Below are 20,933 nucleotides of genomic sequence, written 5' to 3'. Positions count from 1 at the left end.
CATTTTGAAAACTCCCTGGACATTTTAGGGAAGCTACATTAGGCCCACAACTGCTTGCTCTGGCTACCAAAGTAGTAGTCCCTGCCAAATTGGTTTCAAGCAACTTGCAGGGGACTTTTCATGTATTACTTCCATTCAGAGTGGAGGTGGTGGGGAGAGACACTTTTTTAATTACGAGCAGAGAGCTACTGTTGTGATCCATGCAAAATAAACAGTGGCAGAACAGATGTGAACAGAGACCATTTATAGAAAGGTCTGCTGTGGTTGGCAAAAATGCTCCTTCTTGGGCTCACTTGGTGAGATAAATAAGAAACACCACACTACCGTGCTGCCTCGTATTGTTAGCAACATTAGGCTCCCCAAGTCTCCAGTGGCATTTTCCTGTCATTAGTAATACAACAATGATTATTCAATATGTAATCTCAGAGATCAAACGATAGATACTGCCCTGCAACTACTATGATAATATCACCAAAAATATTCTCTCTTATTTCTTATTTATAAACAAAACACATGTTTAGGGTTGTGAACACAAAATCTACCTGGTTTAAATCAAGTAAGGTTGGGCCTGGTATGGTGGCACATGCCCTTAATCCCAGCACTCAAAAGGCATAGGCAGGAGGATCTCTATGAGTTTGAGGGCAGCCTGATCTACATAGTGAGTTCCACACGAGCCAGGCTACACAGTGAGGCCCTGCCTTAAAAAAAAAAAATTGAGTATTGAAAACTTGCACCAATTTGTATGGAAGAAAGCCTAGATGCAAAAATTGACAAATGGTCCACTCTACTGTGCAAGAGGAAGGGAGTCTCAAGATAAACAGTGGTCTAGTCTACTGTTTGAGAGGTTGGGAAGTATTAGGGCCATATTTGCTTATTGGTGTTGGACTTTAATCAGGTGAAATGTATCAATAAAAGTTTGCTTAATTAAAAATGCTACCTAGGCTTGGCCTACAAACAATGATGTCAGCTAACTGGCGTTTCTACAGGCAGGGACCATGACTTAGAATCCTACGAGTCACAGAAGCAGTGTCATTTGCTTTGCTGTCTTCCTTCCTGCTGTTCATTTCCTACTACTCATTAACTGGACTTAACCCTGATCTGAGATATAGTTGCCTTATGTAGTAAAGTTTGTCCTGTAAGTTTTTATGTTCCCTAGACTTCATTTCAAAAGCTGATGAGATTTTTTTTTTTTTTTTTTTTTTTTTTTTTTTGGTTTTTCGAGACAGGGTTTCTCTGTATAGCCCTAGCTGTTCTGGAACTCACTTTGTAGACCAGNTTGTAGACCAGGCTGGCCTCGAACTCAGAAATCCGCCTGCCTCTGCCTCCCGAGTGCTGGGATTAAAGGCGTGCGCCACCACGCCCGGCTGCTGATGAGATTTTTTAAAAATCAAGTACTTATAGTCAAAACTAACTAACTAACTGCGATGTAATTTTTACTGATGTTTTATTTTAAGTCTTCACCTATAGCCACTCTGCAGACAAAGGCACTGGCCTGAATCTATCTGGCTTGGTTTTTCTCATAGGAGAAGAAAGGTAAAAGTTGAATCCTTTTGTGGGGGAGGGTGGCAGCGAATGTTTAGTCAGCAAACATCTGCATTATTTTCTTTTATGAGGTCTTTACTGGATGTTTTTATTGGCTTATGGCAGAGTAAACCATTTTAAATGTTTTCTTTTATCCTAGCCTAAAAAATCTTACTAGTAATATAACAATGTTTATTTAATATACTCAGAAATCAAACTGTGATTTAAGATAAGACTTCTAGGTCATTCAGGACAAAGCTAAACAGTGGGCTTCACATCTCAAACAAGTCTACTCTTTTTTTTTTTTCATCTTTCTTCTTTCTTCCCTTCCCTTCCCTTTCTCTCCCTATCTCCTCCCTTAGTATCATCTCTAATGTGAAATTTTGTTTTTAAATGAGAAACTTAATTTTTAAAAAAGTATGACTAGAGCCAAGTTCTGCCAGGATTTTTTCCTCAAATTAAGGTTCCTATCATCAGGTTACTCTGCACTCTCAACTGGCAAATACACAAAAATGATTAGGCTTCATGGAAAACAAGATAAAGAATCTATCAGATCTGTGGCACACATGTATCTCAAGATAGCTAGTTACTATGTGACCCAACACAAGACTGTAACAATTAACTTAGAGACTTTTTTTGCAATAATTTAAAAAACGAAACAAAAAAACCAAACCAAAACAAAAAAAACTCATAGAAACATTGCAATGTCAAATTTTTCATCATCAAAAATTGATGAAAAAAATTCCAAATTACAAAAAAATACTTTTATTGATCTTGCTAAATTTAAAGAAAAGTGGTTTCACACTGTAAGCATCAAGATCATTATCATTTTCTTCCATTGTGATTTTCTAGTATCTGAAAATATAACTTTACATCCTGTGCAACATACACATTCTATTTCAGGCCACAGCTGACCTTTCAAAATCCTGACAAATCACAATAAGGGTAGGCAGTGTTATGTTACTGCCCAAACTGCTGTCCCTGAAGTACACAAAGTTGCACTTTCTGCTGCATGGTTTAAAGAAAAATGTGCAGAATTAACCTACTTTATGTGTATTACTACCAGCCAATTTCTCACTCATTAAAATGGTTATTGCCAAGAAGAGAAAAACAGAAAAAAAGTGTTGGCAAAGATGTCACAAAATTAGAATCTTGGTGCTTTCCTAGTGGGACAGTAAAATGGTCCAGCCAATGTCAGTCTTTCAAAAATCTAAAATTAGAGTTGTCACATGACCTAGCAATCCCCTGACATTTTGTTTTATTTTATTTTATTTTTGAAACAGGGTCTCACTATGGAGCTCTGGCTTCTTGGAACTTGCTATGTAGACCAAGCTTGTCTCTAATTCATAATTGCCTCTGCCTCACCAGTTTTGGGTTAAAGGCATGGCCACCAAGCTGGGCAGCAAGTCTACTTTTGTATATGTGTTAAAAATAACTAAAAGAAGTCAGGCAGTAGTGAGACATACTTTTAATCCTAGCACTTGGGAAGCAGAGGCAAGAGGATCTCAGAGTTTGAGACCAGCCTGGTCTATACTGTAAGTTCCAGGACAGCCAGGGCTACACAGAGACAACCTATCTTAAAAAAAAAAAAAAAAAAAAAGGAAGGAAGGAAGGAAGAAGCTAAAGAAGATGATTTGCTATACCCACATTTAAAACAGCTTCAATCGTAATAGCCAAAAATATGGAACCAACCTAAATGCCCATCCATCACTGGATAAAATGTGGTACATGGCAGTCACATACTGCATAACATTTTTGTTTAATTCATTTGGTGTTGGTGTTTTGAGAGTCTCATGATGGATAAATAACTGAAGCTATCCTTGAACTCCTTCTACTCTTGTTTTCTCCTCCCAAGGGTTAGGACTACAAAGCATGTGCCACATGTGCACACTATATAACATTCTGGTCAGCTATGGATTATTGTACAATAGCAGATACCCTATGGTTAGTGTGTGATAGGCTATGCCATCTGGTCTGGCAGAAGCACATTCTGACGTTCACAGTATGATGAAACTTGTCTAAAGATGCATTTCACAGAATGTCCCCACAGAATGTGCTTTATACTGCAGTGCAATATGAAACTATCCACCATGAATGGTGTGCTAGTCAGTCTTCAAAAAACCAAAATTCTGACACATGCTACAAGATGGTTGAACTTTGAAGCTTTATAGGACTGAAACAAACTAGTCACAAAAGGAAAAATAGTGAGCTCACTTAAATGAGGCACCTGGAATGACAAGTTAAATCCACAGGAATACAAGAATGGTGGTTGCCAGGGTGGGAAGGAATGGAGGAACAGAGAGTCATTTAAGGAGCACAGAGCTGTAGTTTTGCAAGAACTGAACACATATAGTTAAGATGGCACATTTTTTCAAGTATATTAACAGCTAAAAGATACTATTTGTAGAGGGTGGGGACTGGGAGGGGCTGTGATTGGGATGTAAAGTGAATGAATGGAAAAATTACTATTTATATAGAAATATGACTGTTGTATCATGAAACTGTAGCAACATACTTCTTCAGAAACCTTTAAAAAATTAAGGTCTTAAAATGTTTAACCTATATCTGGGGAAAGAGAGACAATATTTTACTAAGTTTGATTAGGGGGAAGAACTCAAATATAAAGGGCCCTCTGGCCTCAGTATATATACCACATGCTGAAGGTGTTTACTCAACCTTCCTTTGGATTCCAGCAGTGTCATCTCAGTCTCTCAAGGAGTGTCTCTCCTTACTACACAGGTTCACCAGAAACCCAACACAATCCCCACACCAGCCAGTGTCTATAGAAAGCTAATTCATGCCAATTCTACCTTCTTCAAAACTTCCATCCTATCTATTCCTATAGACCTCAAAACCCACTAACAGTCAGACTCCTCCAAATCAGATCTTAACTCTTCCTTTGTTTTTGTTTGCTTGGTTTTTTTCGAGACAGGGTTTCTCTGTGTTGCCCTGGCTGTCCTGGAACTCACTCTGTAGACCAGGCTGGCCTCAAACTCAGAGATCTGCCTGGCTTTGCCTCCCCAGTGCTAGGATTAAAGATGTGTGTCACCAGCACTTGCCTCAGATCCTAACTCTTCAAAACCTCTGTGCAGTCAGTGTGGCAGTCCAGCAATCCTAGTATCTCTAAGAGACAGACAGACAGATCAGGAGAGAATTCAAGTCATCCTCAAGTTGAAAGGAACCTGGCTTCAGGAGACCCTTTCTCAAATAGGACTCTTTATTATGAACTTCCACCTAACTAATGCCTCCCTGGACACAAATCCCTAGCATCTGTGCCTTATTTCATGAAAAAAACCTTCCCACCATGCAACGCTATATGAGTACACTGAGTGTGCACTGTACAAGACACATTGTATATAAGTTCAATGCAGTCTGGGAAAGCCTCACATTTCTCCTGACTCTGCAGCTACCAGAATAGTGTTTAAGGAAGGCAAATTCCTGAGGAACAGTCTTTTTCTTTTTCCCTGAAGTTATAGATACTTCTTTTAAAAAGATTTTTGCTTTAGTATTATTATTCAAATATGAGTGTATGTGTAAGTGAATGAAGGTGCCGTGTGTGTGTGTGTGTGTGTGTGTGTGTGTGTGTGTGAGCGAGAGAGAGAGAGACAGAGACAGAGACAGAGACAGAGAGACAGAGAGACAGAGAGACAGAGAGAAACAGAGAGAGACAATGTGTGTGAGAATGAACGAGTCAATAAATGGGTGAATAAATGAATGACTGTGCCTGTAGAGTCCAGAAGGCAGCTTTGGCTCCCTTGAACTGGAGATAAAGGCAGTTGTGTGCTACCCACTGTGGGAGATGGGAACTGAACTCAGGTCCTCTGGAAAAGCAGCAAGTGCTCTTTAGCATCGAGCCGTCTCGCCAGCTCAGAAAATGGAGGGGTTGAGGGGTTTGCTTTTTTGTTGTTGTTGTTGTCGTTGTAGTTTTCAGAAGTAAATGACCACCTGATTCAGTATGTAATAAACATGTTCAGCATGTGATCTGCATGTGGTTGGGAAAGCTATGAACGCAGCCTGATACACAACCATAAGCTTACCTAGCACATTTTTATAGGTTTGTTTTTTTGTTTGTTTGGTGCTTTTTCTTTTTGTGCAACTCGACAGCACGGTTCTCAAGTGTGAACTCTGTAGATGATTAAGACATTTTACAATGTCAAAAAGCTAGATACACCTAAAAGTAGTCTTTGCCTTACATTTTGTTTTGGCTGACATTTTGAAGGGTGGTACATTTTTTCCTATAATGCATTTTTCTATTTTTGCCATTTCAGATTGTGTCTAACATTATTCATGCTTATGCAAGTAGCTTAAAAAAGCTAGCTAGGCATGTTGACCAATATCTATAATCCTAGCACTTGAAAATGGTGGGGCAGAAGAATTATGAATCCAAGCCACCCTGGGTAGTAGTCTTTTAAAACAACAAAACCACCTAAATTCTGTTTTCTATATGAAAAACCCATGTGTCAACTGTTTTCTCTTACGAGTAACACAGTTTTACACCTGGATGTCCAGAGTAAAGAGAAAGCAATCTGATAAGAGAAGAAAAGGTCACTTGAATAATGCAGTGTAATGGAAAGATCACTGGACCCTTGGCTAACTGTTTCAAGGTTGACTCTGCTATGCCTTTTTTTTTTAATTGCACATCACTCTTTATTATACTGATCTGGAAAGACACTTAGTTGTTATGCCCAAATGAGTTCTGAACCCACACAGTACAGTCAAGCAGATGGAACCGTTCAGACAGTAAAAGACAAAACCTCGGACATGATCCAGGGACATTTCACCTCTGCAGCACAAGGCCAAGGGACCCAAACACAGCAAGAGGTACAAGGAGTTTATCCCACTGATACGAGGAATGGCTTATTTTCTCAACATGTTTATTAGATACTGATTGAGGTAGTAGTTTACTTCTGAAAACAACAACAATAAAACAAAATAAACAGACCACACAAGACTGTTTCAACTGCCACTAGCAACCTCAGAGTTGCTTTTGTGTGCTGATGTATGTATGTATATATATATATATATATATATATATATATATATAGTAAAAGTATATGTAACACAGAGACTCTGCTATGCTTAATGTGTAACTTATCTGACCAGGATACCATGTGACACTCTTCAATGAGGGCAGACTATAAATCAACCTATGACTTCACAGAAGCACTGACAATAATGTACATGCAGGCACCTCACCCCTAGCTGCTTCTAAAGAACACAGCCACATTACCCCAGAATCTGTTCTTCTTGAACAGTTCTATACTGAAAAACTCATTTTCTCTGGAGATTATGGAGTAGATGCTCATCAGAGGCTCATGGTAAGTACTGAAGAGGATTAGAGAGAAGTCAACATTAAGCTATTGATCACTTTTAGATGCATTCAAGCAAAGCATATGTAACTATTATATCTCTAGTTCAAACAGTACTCTGTATTGGTCATTCTAGCTTTCAGTCCTCTTGTCTAAGAGTAAACAGAATGTGTAAATTGTATGGATATTTGGTGCCCAAACAGTATGACAATAAATCCTTACTTTTTGGCTTCAAAAACCATAAAGAAGTCAATGAAGGGAAACAAGATTCTCAGAGAAGGCATCAACGAGATACTCTGAACACTTTATCTACAAACCTTATAAAGTATAAATGCTCATTTTCAAAATAAAACAATTATTCACAGAAGCTGAATATCCTGCCCAGGACACAAAGCTAGTAGGAACGTTAAGAAGTTTATCCACGTCTGTTCTGACTAAACTACCTGAGACCTCTCTTCCTTACTCCAGATGTGACCAGCACGTAGACAGGAGAGACAGAGAAAGCCCTCTGGCAGAAAGATAAATAAATACAAACCCAAGACTGAAGTTAGAAGAGGAGCCACAACCTCTAGCATGGTTTACAGGCAGTAAAGTTACAAAATTATAAAGAACTTAGAATTCAGGTAGTTAAAAAATGTGGGCTCAAACCTGTAGTCAGTAGAGTAGAAGTGGAATTGTAACTGGGAACTGGAGGGTGAGCAGAGAACGTCTAAAAGGTGGGATTTTAACAAGGCAGAGATAAGCTGAAGAAAGTGTGTGACATGGTGCAAGAAGTTGTCATTTAATATCCAAGCACTTCAACACTTCGGGAAGTTATATACCAATACATCTACAATAAAGTAACTTTCCGTTCTCTGAGACAGGGTTTCTCTGTGTACCCATGGCTGTCCTGAAACTCACTCAAGACCAGGCTGCCTGAGACCCACTGCCTCTGCCTCTTGGGTGCTGGTTTAGATTAAAGTCAAGCGCCACCATCACCCAGCAAAGTAATTTCACATATGGCTCTTTTTAGGAATTTTTAAAAGTCCCACCATTCTTAGATAGTTCAGCAACTAATTCAGCCTACAAGTACCTCTAAAACAGAATATTCTTTGCCCATGGGTTATATTTAAAAGTTTAAATAGAATGGCTAAAAAAAGGGGGGAGGGGTGAAAACAGATTCTAACTCACAAACTCCCTGCTAAAGAAACACTTGCAATCAAGTTCTATCTTCACATTTATAGAAACATCCAAACCCTAAAGACTGATATGAATGTCCATATAACCCCAGACTCATAGTTTCCACTTCATTACAAAACCATCATTTCTACTTCTAAAGGATAAATTCCCTTCTCTTCTGTGTACACATAAAATGGTGTCTGCCTGTAGTGAAGTCTGGACTGGAAAGGATGGTAAGGATGAAGTATGAACACTCTTATTTTTTAATTTTATATATAAAAAAAATTATTCACAGAGGTTGAATAACCTGCCCAGGAATCAAGAAGGATGCCTGCCTGTATTGAGGTCTGGCCTGGTGAAACTCAGTGCCTGGGCAGCTCAAAAATAATCTTCCTAATTCTCAAGTTATCCATCTCAATTATTCTATTATGCAGGAAAACTCAACAATATCCTGTAACCGAAAGCCGAGCTACTTCAAGGCAAGACTCCAAATTGCTTAAACACATCTGAGACCTAGTGTAAGATCATGTTCAGCCCTTCAACAACTATCAGGTGGACAATAACCTAATTTGCCAGTAAAGGACATGTGACTCAGGCCGAACATAGACCAGTAAGTACACTTTGCTTCAACTGTCACCAATAAGGTGATTATTCACTTTACAAAGGAAAACTAATTAAAAGAAATGTGGAAGGAAGGGTGACACTGGGCTTTTCAAAGAGAACTGTATGTAGCAAGCAGAAGAGGCACAAAGGGTGAACACAAGCAAAACATGACAAGTGTGGCCTCCCTCCAAATTCTAGACTCATAACTTTACACCTTCTGTTATTCACTGGGAGTACCCAAACTACATTTGTTTCCTGCAAACGAACTGGGATGTCTATATCTAATTAACAGGATATTTTAACTTGGCTTTTCGAAAGTTATATTTGCTTCTGCTACTAAAGGCATTCCCAGACCGTGGTAAATTATTAAAGCGGTTAGGGCGAAGTTATTCACAAACAAGGAGTGTAGGTGCTGAGGGTAACACAAGAGAAATTATCCCCCATCCCCTTTAACCCAGGACGAGCCAAAGAGCTTATAAATGTCTATTTTTTGCACCTCTAAACATCCAGAGGCTGGGTCTCAAAATCTCAAGTCCTAGCTTTGCCAAAACATTGCTACGCCAAAACTAGAGGCGAGACTACTGTAGCTGTCAACGCAGTCTGTTGGAATAGGCACAGTAAATTCGACTGGCCCTTAGGACATCTGACTAAATTATTGCTGAGCCCTAAGAAGGACCCATCATTGAGACTCCCAGGCCCAGAAAGCCTGAAACCAAGAAAAAAGGTTAGCTCTGCCGGCGGACGTCAGAGCACGCCAGGTCAAAAAGGCCTCTCCCGGAGGCCACCCAGGGAAAGTTGGCTGCAGCCTCTGGTGCTGCGGGCTCCGGCTCGGCTCACCGCGCCAGGCCCAGCGGCGGGCGAGGCTGCGGGACACCGGCCTACGCTGCAGCCAGGCTGGACGGAGAAAGCCCAGCCCGCGAGCTTGGCCGGTGCGGGCCGCACACGCCCGGGCCTAGGCGCCCACTTGCCCCTCAGCCCTTCCTGTCAGCGGCCGCAGCCCGCGGGACTCACAGCTTCAGATGCTCGTAGGCTGCGGCCGCCATCGTGCACCTTCCTCCTCTTCGCTCCACCTGCAGTGTACCCCGATACCACCCCGGCTCCGCTGCGACCGCTCCCCAGGTGCGGTGGTCAAGGAGCCTCAGCCTGGCCCCACCCCCTCCCGGGTCCGCCTCTCGGGCGAGCACGGGAGCCGGCGGCGGACAAACCAGTGAGCCAGCCGGGACCTGAGAGGCACGCCTCCGATGCGCGGATTGGAGCAGACCAAAGAACGCCGTGACGTCGCCTCTGGGGATTGGTGTAACGCGTTGCAGAGAAAGGCGGAGTCCCGGTAGCTTTGCGCTGAGTCGTGACATTCAACAAACCGACCAGACTGAAGTTAGAAGCAGGAAGCATATTGAAGCTGTGTAATTGGAGATCACTTATCGTGGAGAAGGCCTCCCCAGCACTGGGCCAGTGGCGCAATGGATAACGCGTCTGACTACGGATCAGAAGATTCTAGGTTCGACTCCTGGCTGGCTCGACATGTGCGAACTTTTTTCTGAACCTTGCAAGGCCTGCTTGAAAAGGATCATAGCTAGATTGTCAAGGTCAAATGTCTTACATTTTAATGTTGCTTTGCGAAAAATAATACCTTCTTAGCTGTATTTGAAACCCGGAGTTATCTAAAACGGTTTGCAAGTTTCCCAGCTCCCTTGTTCTTAAAATTGCGAAGGAGTCTGGAAACGTACACTTACGAAAACACTCTTGAGAGTGGAGGTTTGCAATCAGGGACAGGGACATGCGTGGCCAATGTCTTCCCACCCGATGACGGAATAATCTCACCGAAAGCTCCTAGCAGGTAGAACACAGGCGGCGCTGACATGAGAAGGGCGTAGCTTCTGCTCTTCAAGACTGGTACAGCGGCCTTGGCTAGCTCCGCTTGCAAAGCCAACCTAGCCTCCACTGCACAAGGAAACCTTAAAAATTCGGGGATTTCGCAGTAAAAGGCCCAGAAAACCGAGTACATGAGCATTTTACGTAAGACCTGAGATAGCCAGAAACAGATGTGACGAAGGTGGATCGGAGAGCGGGGCTCAGCCTATTCATTAACCAGTCACTCCATGATTTAAGTTGTCCTAGAAAACATACCCCACTCCCCAAGAGTTTGTTAAAACTGTATCAAATAAAGGAAATTATTGGGGGCAGAATTAGACCAGGGGCCAAGGGGTGTGGCTCACTCCTGCAGTCCTTACTGCTGGATATATACCAGGCCAGATGGTTGCCTTTGCTTTCCAGAGTGCTGGAATTAAGGTACAAGATACCATACCAGGCTTCTACACTTCTGAGGATTTAGTTTGCTTTTAATGAAGTTATAGTGGGTTGTTTTTCGAGACCGGGTTTCCCTGTGTAGTTTTGACTGTCCTAGAACTTGCTCTGTAACCAGGCTGGCCTCCAACTCAGAGATCCCTGCCTCTGCCTCCTGAATACTGGGATAAAAGCATGCACCACTGCTGCCCAGCTAACAGTATTTTTTGTTTGCTCTTTAATTTTTTGTCTGAGATTTAAGATCATTAATATGCGTTGTTAACAGTTTTAGCGCTTAAAAAAAAATGAGGGGTTTTGGTTTTGTTTGTTTTGTGTTTTGTTTTGAAGGGTGTGTGTGATGTGTGTACGTGACGAGGGGGGAGGGGAAGAGAAAGAGAGACTGACTGAGGCTGACTTATATAAGACAGTTGGCCTTTACTTGGCTATGGAAAATGGACTTGGAACTCTGATTCAAGCTCCCAAGGTGCTGAGATTATAAGCAAGCACCACCAACCACACCTGGTTTAAGAGTTTTTGCTTTAAGATGTTCTATTTGGGTGGATAAGTGGACACTTTAAAGGTCCATCTCATAGGCATTTAGATTTTTGGTACATATTTTCAAATTGCTCTGTGGAAAAATTAAAACAATATACCCTCTGTCACCAGAATGTTTCCACACATGCTAATCGACATTAGATATTTATGAATACATATAACATATAAATTAGATATCCAAGTCTCATGTACTGGCATATACCTAAAATTCTAGAATTTGAGACAGAGAGGTGTTGATCTGGGGACCCTATCTTTAAAAAAAATAAATAAAGTATCCACATACAAATATAAATTATAGTTTCTTTACAGCTTTCATAAGTGAAAAACAACTTCCTTTTTACTTTCATTTCTTGGCCTATTGATTATTCTCTCCTGGTGTATTCAATCTTTTTTTCTCACAAACTTGACCTTGAAAAGATTTTATTTTTCATTGTGTATCTTTGTGTGTGTGCTCGTGCAAGTGCTTTATGAGACTAAAAGTATGAGATTCCCCATGGAGCTAGGTACAGCCAGCCAAGACAGGTGCTTGAAACAGAACTCAGGTCTTCTGCAAGAGCATAGGAGCTCTTTGGTTGTTACACATTAGTCTTTCTGACAGTTTATTCTTTACCCTTTCCTTAAAATTGTTTAGTTTTCACTCATATATTCACATTTACTATTAGTATATAAGTGCTTTTTAAAATTTGTGCTTGAATTTACCTTAATCTGCTTACATTTTATCTTCTTTATCATCCTGCTGTAATTATCAATTCTTAAAACTTATCAAACTGATCAGTAACTTCATGCTTCTCTAAGCATTTTATTTAGATAAATTTAATCAACCCATACAACTTTATAAGGTAAATTCAGTTGTTATCCCATTGTAGCCCAAACTTGTAGGTTCTTCTTTCTTCCACCCTTCTCCACCCCTTTTTTTCTACCCTTTCAACCCCTTAACACTAGTTAGGTGAAAAAAGGATAGAGGGGAAAGGGGCTACATTATCGTTAGACTACTTCCTGCTGGTTAGTGGTGTTGAGCTCGTTGGGGCAAGTTTGCCATCAGGACATCTAATGTCTTTGAAGTGGAAACTTAAGGGTTCTTTTGAGAGTCAGTTGTGTTAGATGGTGTTTTGTTGGGGCAAACACGTAAAAGAGTGGTTCTTGTGTGTGTTTATGTGTGTTTTTGTTTGTTTTGTTTTGTTTTTTGAAGTGGACAAAGGTGAAAGACTAAGGCAGACTCAAGAAAGAACGTTTCACTAAAGCAGACATAGGAGAGAGGATGTTCTGTTAAAACAAACACGTGAAAGGACATGTGATGAAAGAGTCTTTGTTAACAACACACATATATTGGGCAGTCTTATATTGTGTAGTTGAGCTCCATTTGTTGGGACTCAGGTGCACTCAGGCTGATTGGATGCACACGCTGAGGGAAGACCCTTGCTGAGGTAAGGCATGTGGAGGACACTTGATGTTTGGAGGGTATAAATAGGACTTGACAGAGTAACTGAAACAGCTTGGCTTGCTGGTAAAGCTAGCTGTGTAACACTTGTGGGTTCAAGTCTTTGCTGATCTTTGCTTCCCTGAGAGAGGCACAGCTGAGAACTTCCCTTGATGTTTTTGTTGGTCTCTCCTGTTGACTCAAGTCAAAGCTGAGGTTGGATATCTCTGTTAGGTTGTATCAACATTACTGTTAACCAGACTCTATGAAACTAGACAATTGGTGTATCTATGAAGTGTTTGTGAGTGGATTGAACTGTCCTTATCTGTTAACCTGTGAACTGAACTGTCAATTTTCAGGCAACACAGACGGGAGTTGTTCAAAAGAACTTTTCTAAATAGGTCCACTTTTTTTTTCTTTTTTGTTTTTTTCAAGACAGGGTTTCTCTATGCAGTCCTGGCTGTCCTGGAACTCACTCTGTAGTCCAGGCTGGCCTCGAACTCAGAAATTCACCTGCCTCTGCCTCCCAAGTGCTGGGATTACAGGTGTGCACCACCAATGCTCAGTGTGGAGGTCCACTTTTTTAATTTCTTTTTTCCCCTACTATCTTTGGTGGGTGGTAGGCTATAAGAGAGGTTAAAAGATTTAAAAACCACCATTAAAAATAAGATTTTAAAAAATTAAAGTTATATTTCTTCTTGTTGTTATTTCTTCTTTGCACATGACTACTTAACAAACCACAAAGAGCAGCAACCAAGAGCATCCAATCCCCAGACAGCAACCAATCCCTAAACAGCATCCAATCCCCAAACAGCAACCTACACCACCTCTCGGGGCCCTAGCATTTACCTACCCTCTGAAAAGCCCCTAGAACTTCAAACATCACAGAATTGGAGAAGCTATCTGCTGCTGGTAACATCATGCCTCTGCTAGACTACAAGGCACATAGTCACCTGATAAGAAGCACCCCTATATCCCCACATCTGGGATTAAAATGAAAACATTCCCTTTGAGTGTTTTTTTTTAATTACAAAATTCTTACTACATCCAATTTCTCCAGAAAAGGAAATTAAAGTTGCTTAAGGTCATGAGCTCCTGATTCTAAAGCAGGCCAAATAGAGGCTGAGAGGATTCCCAAAGGACCCCACAGTGGGCAGGAAGGTGGTCGCATGTTTTTAGGTATGTCACTTCATTTCTATCCCTGATTATCCTTCAACTCACCAGGTCTCAGTTCACTGGATAGTTCATCTCTCTTTTAAAAAAAAGATAGTTCATCATCTTAAAAAAAAAAAAAAAAAATTAATGTATGAGTGCTCTGCTGCATATACATCCTCAGGCCAGAAGAGGGCACCAGATCCCCTTATAGATGGTTGTGAGCCATCTTAACGGGCTGAGCCATCTCTCCAGCCCCATCTCTTTTATAAAGTGGTATTTAATTTGTAGCCTGCTTCATAAGGCTTTAGTAAGAGGATACTTCCAGTTGGCCTTCAGAGGGCTCCTTCTCAGGCTCTCTAAACAGGTAAAAACTCAAAAGTTTGCCCTTTCTTCACCAGTTAACTAAGGCTTCCTTGAACATCCAATGAGACTGAACGATGGAGAGTAATTCAGACAGGATTCGGCATTCTCATGTGTGTGCATGTGCACATATGTACATGTGTGTGCATGTGCACATATGTACATGTGTGTATGCATGTGCACATATGTACCTGTGTGTGTGCATATGCACATGTGTACATATGCATGTGAAGGTCAAAGATGAGGTGATTTTTCTCAGTTTCTGTCTACCTCATTTTTTTTTGAGTATGTGTATTATAAGTCTGCACCACTCCTAGTATTTTTTAAATGAATTCTGGGAACCAGACTCAGGTCTTCATCTTATATAAAAGCACTTTACCAACTGAGCCATCTCTCCAGCCCTCTTCTGAGATTTTTTTAAAGACCAAAATCGAGTTCTCAAACAAGCATGTTCAGAATAAGAAATCCTTAAAGGTGAGTAAATTACAAGTTTGCATCTTTAGCCAAATTTCCATGTAGTGCATCCGTGTAACTAATGTACATATAGCTTTTTAGAAAGTTTGCATTCCCAAGTAGATAGTCTAACTTACAGATTGCTAGCATCAATACCACCCATTTTGCACTGTAGTATCTGCCTACTAAGTCCCTAAACTTGTGGATCTTCCACTCCACACAACATACTATGCTCTAGCCATTTGTCTTTGAAACTTTCTCATTGGGTGATACATGTATGCAGCGTAGCAGTAACAGAGCCTTAAACTATCTAACAGACTTGTGGGAAACCACATTACTCGTCTTCCCTAGGAAGTACCACATACCTAAGCTCTTCTGAAGGAGACCTTCACAGTATATGACCCCTGACCTTTTTTGGCACCCAGATTCCAGTCATGTTGCTGCATGTACACACATGGCTATTCACCTTCAGGAAACTCACTCAGCACTGCCTGAAGGAAAGCCATCATCTAGCCCATGGGTGTTACTTCATTTCCACCCAGCCCCACCCCAGCCCCAAAGAAACTTGCTTTAATCCAAAGTAGGATGAAGAATAGTCCCAGAATGTTTATGTCCTAATACCCAGGATCAATGATTATATTATTGTGCAAAGCAAAAGCAAAAGAGCATTTCAGATTAAGGATCCTGAGATAGGGATATTGTTCTAGATTACCTGGATATGCCCAATGTAATCCCAAAGGTCATTCATTTGATACAAGAAGGGGGCTCAGAGTGTACAGCCCCAGCCACAGATCTAAAAGCCCCTTGAGCTGAAAAACTTGTTTGAACACTTGGTTCCCAGTAGGTGGCACTATTTGGGGAAGTTGTGGAACCAGTGGGACTGTGGTCTAGCTAATGGAAGTGGGTCCTTGGGGGCAGCTCTTGAAGGTAATCCAATTCTGGTTCTTCCCCAACATTGCTTTCTGATCAGCTAGGAAGGAAAGTGCTTCTGCCTCATGCTTCCACTGCTACTGAATCACCAGTCATCGTGCCTTCTCTGTGTCCCTTGAAACCATGAACCCAAATAAACCTCTCCCCCTTACGTTCCTTCTGCCAAGCATTCTGTCACAGCAATGAGAGAAATAATACTGGGGGCAGAATGAGTCTTCCCTAGCATCTCTGAAAGCATTTGTGAGTAACCTGTAGGAGCCATTTCTCTAGAACTATAATACATTTGTGTTCTAAAGTATTTTATTAGAATATAATAGGAACCAATACAAACCCCAACAGAGAGCAGTGACTAGGTCCTCCTCATAGCCTCATGAGAAGGTTTTACAGACAGGCTTTAGTGAAAAAATACCATAAAAAATGACTTACACTCCAGCAGCCAGAGGGGTCAAGACACCTCTCTAGATGGCTATCTGGAATGGGCCTGGCCTTGGTCCTACTGTTTACTGGCCACTCACTTTGGAGGGTACTTCCCATTCCATGTCTACAAGAAGAGGAATGATAAAGAACATAGGGTGTGCAGAATAACGCCCAGTGGAGATATACAGTTACTACTGTTTCAGGCATGGAGCTGAACAGGTTTCTTCTAGTATCTTGGCTCCAAGGTGTTCAAATGCCTGAGGGTGGTTGGTAGATGATGATGAGGATGATGGTGGTGGTGGTCATGATGGTGATATGATGATACCACTCCTCACTCCAAGTTCCAGGGTGTCATGATGGTAGAGTGATATTGACAGTGGTAGAAGCATTTATGAGATGGAAACCAACATGCACTTCTGTGGTGGTTTCTTTTTTTTTTTTTTCAAGAATTATTTATTTATGTATATGAGTAGCTGTCTTCAGACACACCAGAAGAGGGCATCCGATCTCATTACAGATGGTTGTGAGCCACCATGTGGTTGCTGGGATTTGAACTCAGGACCTCTGGAAGAGCAGTCACTGCCCTAAACCACTGAGCCATATCTCCAGCCCCTGTGAAGGTTTCTATATGCTAGGCCCAGAGTGTGGCACTATTAGAATGTATGGTCCTGTTGGAGTAGATGTGGCCTTGTTGGAGTAGGTGTGTCACTGTGGGTGCAGGCTTTAAGACCCTCATCCTAGCTGCCTAGAAGCCAGTATTCTGCTGGCAGCCTTCAGATGAAGATGTAGAACTCTCAGCTCCTCCTGCCCCATGCCTGCCTGGATGCTGCCATGTTCCTGCCTTGATGATAATGGACTGAACCTCTGAACCTGTAAGCCAGCCCCAATTAAATGCTGTTCTTATAAGAGTTGCTTTGGCCATGATGTCTGTTCACGGCAGTAAAACCCTAACTAAGACAACTTCATATCAGAACTTTTTTTTCTTGTCCAAAAGCTAGTCACATGCCCCCCACTTTCCCACACTACTATACCTGGCATTCTTACATGGATTATGAGAACTGGGCTCAAGTCCTCATGCACGCACTTTACTGACAGAATTCTCTCTCCGCCTGAGAGTTTTTACAAGTGTATTCTGCAACCAGAGTTTGGAGTCAAGTCTCACACTATTTCTTTGCAAGGGATCTAACTGGTAGACAGCACTTTCACCGAGCAAGAAAAGGGTACTCAGAGCAGTATTTAATGCCTGCAAAGGACTATGGATTCTGAATCTTAACAATCCCGTTTTGTACTTTATGCAATTGAAGGCCATACTGAGCCATGGAAGTACTGAAAGTATTCAAAACATTTTGATTCTTCTGCCTGCCTCCTGGGATTCAACACTCGACCCTCACAGGACTCAGCTGAAAGGGGTTCACATAGGCACTAGCAAGAAGGATGGAAAGTCCTGTCATACTTAACACGTAGCCAGTAACTTTGTTAAGGCTGAAGGCTCTTCTGAAACCTATGGGTCAGAATAAGGAGGGTGATGGCAGAGGCTAGCCCTGGATGTGAGATCGCCTCCATCTCCTTGTTTTTATCCAAGGTACAAGAGTTATACAGGATTCTTGAAAAGGCTATTTGCTCTAACTTTCAAAGCATAGCATCCCTACCAACTCCCTTCGTTCCCTCCTACATAGCTATAAGTATAATCTCCTTACAGCTCTATCTGGCCAAAATTTATAGAACATTTTAAATCCCAGATAAGTGAATATATATATCTTCATGTTTTATTGCACAGGCCTGAGATAGAGACAATGAGACCCCTAGTGGTGCCTTCTCCAGCAAACAGTCAAAGAAGACAGTCTTGGGGGTTCTGGGAAGTCTACAAATTTCTTTATTGTTTTGATAATATAAAATGTAGTATTTGCAAACAGATCTGAATCACCTCAATCAGGAATTTCATTTAAAAATTAATCACAGAGTTTTAAATTAATCAATTTGCAAACAAATCCCATCTACCTCAGACACTAATTTCACTGCAATCTTCATCAATCATCTTGACACGAAATTAGACTCTACCAGAGCCTCCAGGGAGGCAAAGACATTGTCTCTTCTCCTTTCCCTGCCACCCTTGCCAAAGCCAGCCTGGGAAACTGAAGAGAGAAAACAGGGCTGGTCTCAGGGTCTATCTCGGTGGCCCCATACATTCATAGCTTTTTTTTTTAAGGGGGCTCTGTCTAGAACAGGAAGCGAGTAACATCTGGCCAAAGGATCCCAACAGAAGGAACCTGATAAAAATGAAAAAGATGTTCCTGGTCCACAGTGCTAGTTCTGAACTTCTCATAGGCAATGGAGGCCAGCAGGATTGCAGTAGCTACCAGGTCTAGCTGAGGCCTAGTCAAGAGTCCATATTCACATGTGGCAGGAACTCTACGGGCCTTGCTTCACCACCCAAGCCAGCTGCTGGGTACCCAGCCTGACTGCTGACACTGCAGCCTTCCTGCCACAAGTCATGGGGCACTCCCTGAAGATAAGACAGCAGATGGAAACCCATTTCATTTTTGTTTTTCCAGTTTTACCCGTTTGAACTTCCAAGGAGGCACTGAACTCTGGCCTCGGGAAGTGATAGGCAAAGTTAATTATGTTCTTCAATGCTGGGTGGGGTTTTTTTTTTCTTTCTCTTTTAAGTTTTTTTTGAGTGAGGTCATGGCCTCATGTAGTTGAGGACAGCCTTAAATGCCTACTCACAAACTTCAGGCTCTCAAATGTTGGGAGGATGGGTATGTCCACATATCCACCTCAGAAGTGGTCTTAATATTGACAGCATGTGGTCTCCCTCTTAGCCTGGCTACCTCGGGAGCCAGCATGCATAGGCACATGAGGCCAGAGCCTCATGACTTCAGTTGCAGCTAGTCTCAGAAGGCCTTGTGTTGCGACTGTACTGCTTAGCTGTAGTTCAAGAGTTGGAAAACGGCCACTGCTGATACACCAACAGTCTCCAATATGATGGATGAATTCCTCTTTGATCTGTGATTTGGTGAAAACTATCTGTGAGGTATGTTTTGTGTGTGGGAAAAGGTAGAGAGAAAGAACGACGTTTAAAAAAAACAGACAAAAGCAGTGTACCTTATATTGGTTTCCTCAAACCAAGCAAACGTCTGTGCTGAGAAGAGGGCCAGAGAGATACAAGTCCGCTGAAACAAGCTCGGGCACTCCCTCTGGTGCTAGCTCTGAGATCTCACACACAAAACTTTCCTTTTAGAAGTAGCTCTCTCCCAGGATATGGACTGGGATTCCCAACGGTCATGTTCAAATGAGTTGAACAAGGTGACAGGGATATGAGGAATCCTCAGACTCACCTTGAGAAAGCAACTCCAATGTCACAGACTGGAGGAAGCAATGAAAACACAGCACCAAGCATGGACAAGAAGCCTGGTGCCTGCACCAGTTCTCTCTGAGCTGGCTGTATAGGACAGGGCAAGCCTCTGCCCCAACTCCACTGCCTTAAGTGCAGGAGGAAAGGCAGAGGCACAGCAGGGAGACCCAGCCTCCCAGATGTCCAAGCTTGGCTCGCCTTCACCAAGCAAACTCCAATGTACAAAGCATATGCAGAGCCTCTTTCTAGCTGCAATGCAGTCAAGTGTTTGAAGCATTCTCAGAAGAGCTAAAGCTCTGAAGTGGACTGAACTGTTAAGTCACGCCATAGGCTGTGTGAGGGTTATCCGGGTGCAGGCGCTCGCCCGGAGGAAGTGCTGCTCAACTCCATCACGGTTTCTCTTTAGGGACACTGTGGAATGTGCTCAACACAACCTGAAAACCTGCTTTCCAGGGACTAGGATGTGTCCAGTCACAAAGGCCCCATCTTGTGTCAGGGGCCACGTGCAAGCTGGAGCATCTTCCTGAGTGATTCAGCGAGAGTGTGGCAATAGAGAAAAGCACTTCGAAAACACATGGACTGGATGGGGAGTGCGCACTGCTGCAGTTAGAAGGAAGATACCCTCTTCTCACACACACACACACACACACACACACACACACACACACACACACACACACACACACACACACACTCACACACACACACACACACACACACAGGAACTTGACCTCCTGTCCCTCCTCTTCCTGTGCCCCAGCTGTGGGAGAGCTCAGAAGTGCTACACAGACATCTCCCCCTGCAGCCTGGCCCCGTATCTCCACTGTGTCTCCTTGCTAGAAGTGGTGCTGGTGGAGGGGTGCAGGTGAGGGCCCTTTCTCCAGTCTCTTGACATGGCAGGAGTGACAGAACAGGTGGTCCTCCAGTGGATAGCAGCGGTGACCATCCTCGTCATTGAGCTCCAGACCACAGTCCTACAAGGAGGCAAGAATGTTCCAGAGAAATAAAGCAGACTGCGAGAATAACATGAAACCACAATCCACCCAGTCACTAAAGGGAGCTGTGTGGTTGTCGGTAGCTCCTGTCCAGTGAAAGAGCCAGTGGCTGCTTGCGACCGTGGAGCTCCTCAAATGCGATTGGTTGGAACTGAGACGTAGCTTCAAAGCAAATACATACCAGGCTTCCGAGACAGAAGGCCCAAAGATAGAAAACTATTTTTCTTGGGCTACAAATTTTTTATGGACTACAAATTGAAATGATAATACTATGTATCTTTAGGGTTGGTTAATTAATCCCACACATTCCCCGCCCCTCTTTTGAGATAGTGTCTCATGTAGCCAAGGCTAGATATGCTCTGTAGCCAAGGATGACCTTGAACTTTTGATCCTCCTGCCATGAAGATTGGGGCAGCATGACC

At 42.3% G+C, this 20,933-nt stretch overlaps 2 protein-coding genes and 1 non-coding gene across 3 annotated transcripts in view; 1 reads left to right on the top strand and 2 right to left on the bottom strand.

The window, feature by feature from the left end:
- The window catches only part of Sacm1l (SAC1 like phosphatidylinositide phosphatase), a 62,982-nt gene extending 53,216 nt beyond the window's left edge, over positions 1-9,766 (bottom strand). Inside the window, exon 1 of the mRNA XM_029481841.1 lies at positions 9,603-9,766. Within this exon, the coding sequence (XP_029337701.1) occupies positions 9,603-9,634 (32 nt within the window). The 5' untranslated portion in view covers positions 9,635-9,766. The remainder of the gene's footprint in view (positions 1-9,602) is intronic.
- A 271-nt stretch (positions 9,767-10,037) lies between these two features.
- On the top strand, positions 10,038-10,110 carry Trnar-acg. The gene has a single exon. It is a non-coding gene; the product is annotated as a tRNA-Arg (tRNA).
- A 7,696-nt stretch (positions 10,111-17,806) lies between these two features.
- Limd1 (LIM domains containing 1) overlaps positions 17,807-20,933 on the bottom strand; it is a 40,810-nt gene continuing 37,683 nt past the window's right edge. Inside the window, exon 8 of the mRNA XM_021172096.2 lies at positions 17,807-20,490. Within this exon, the coding sequence (XP_021027755.1) occupies positions 20,353-20,490 (138 nt within the window). The 3' untranslated portion in view covers positions 17,807-20,352. The remainder of the gene's footprint in view (positions 20,491-20,933) is intronic.

Source organism: Mus caroli, chromosome 9 (assembly GCF_900094665.2).
Source record: "Mus caroli chromosome 9, CAROLI_EIJ_v1.1, whole genome shotgun sequence".
Classification (NCBI taxonomy): domain Eukaryota; kingdom Metazoa; phylum Chordata; class Mammalia; order Rodentia; family Muridae; genus Mus; species Mus caroli.
The sequence above is the reverse complement of the archived record's forward strand: the minus strand, read 5'-3'. Positions and strand labels throughout refer to the sequence as shown.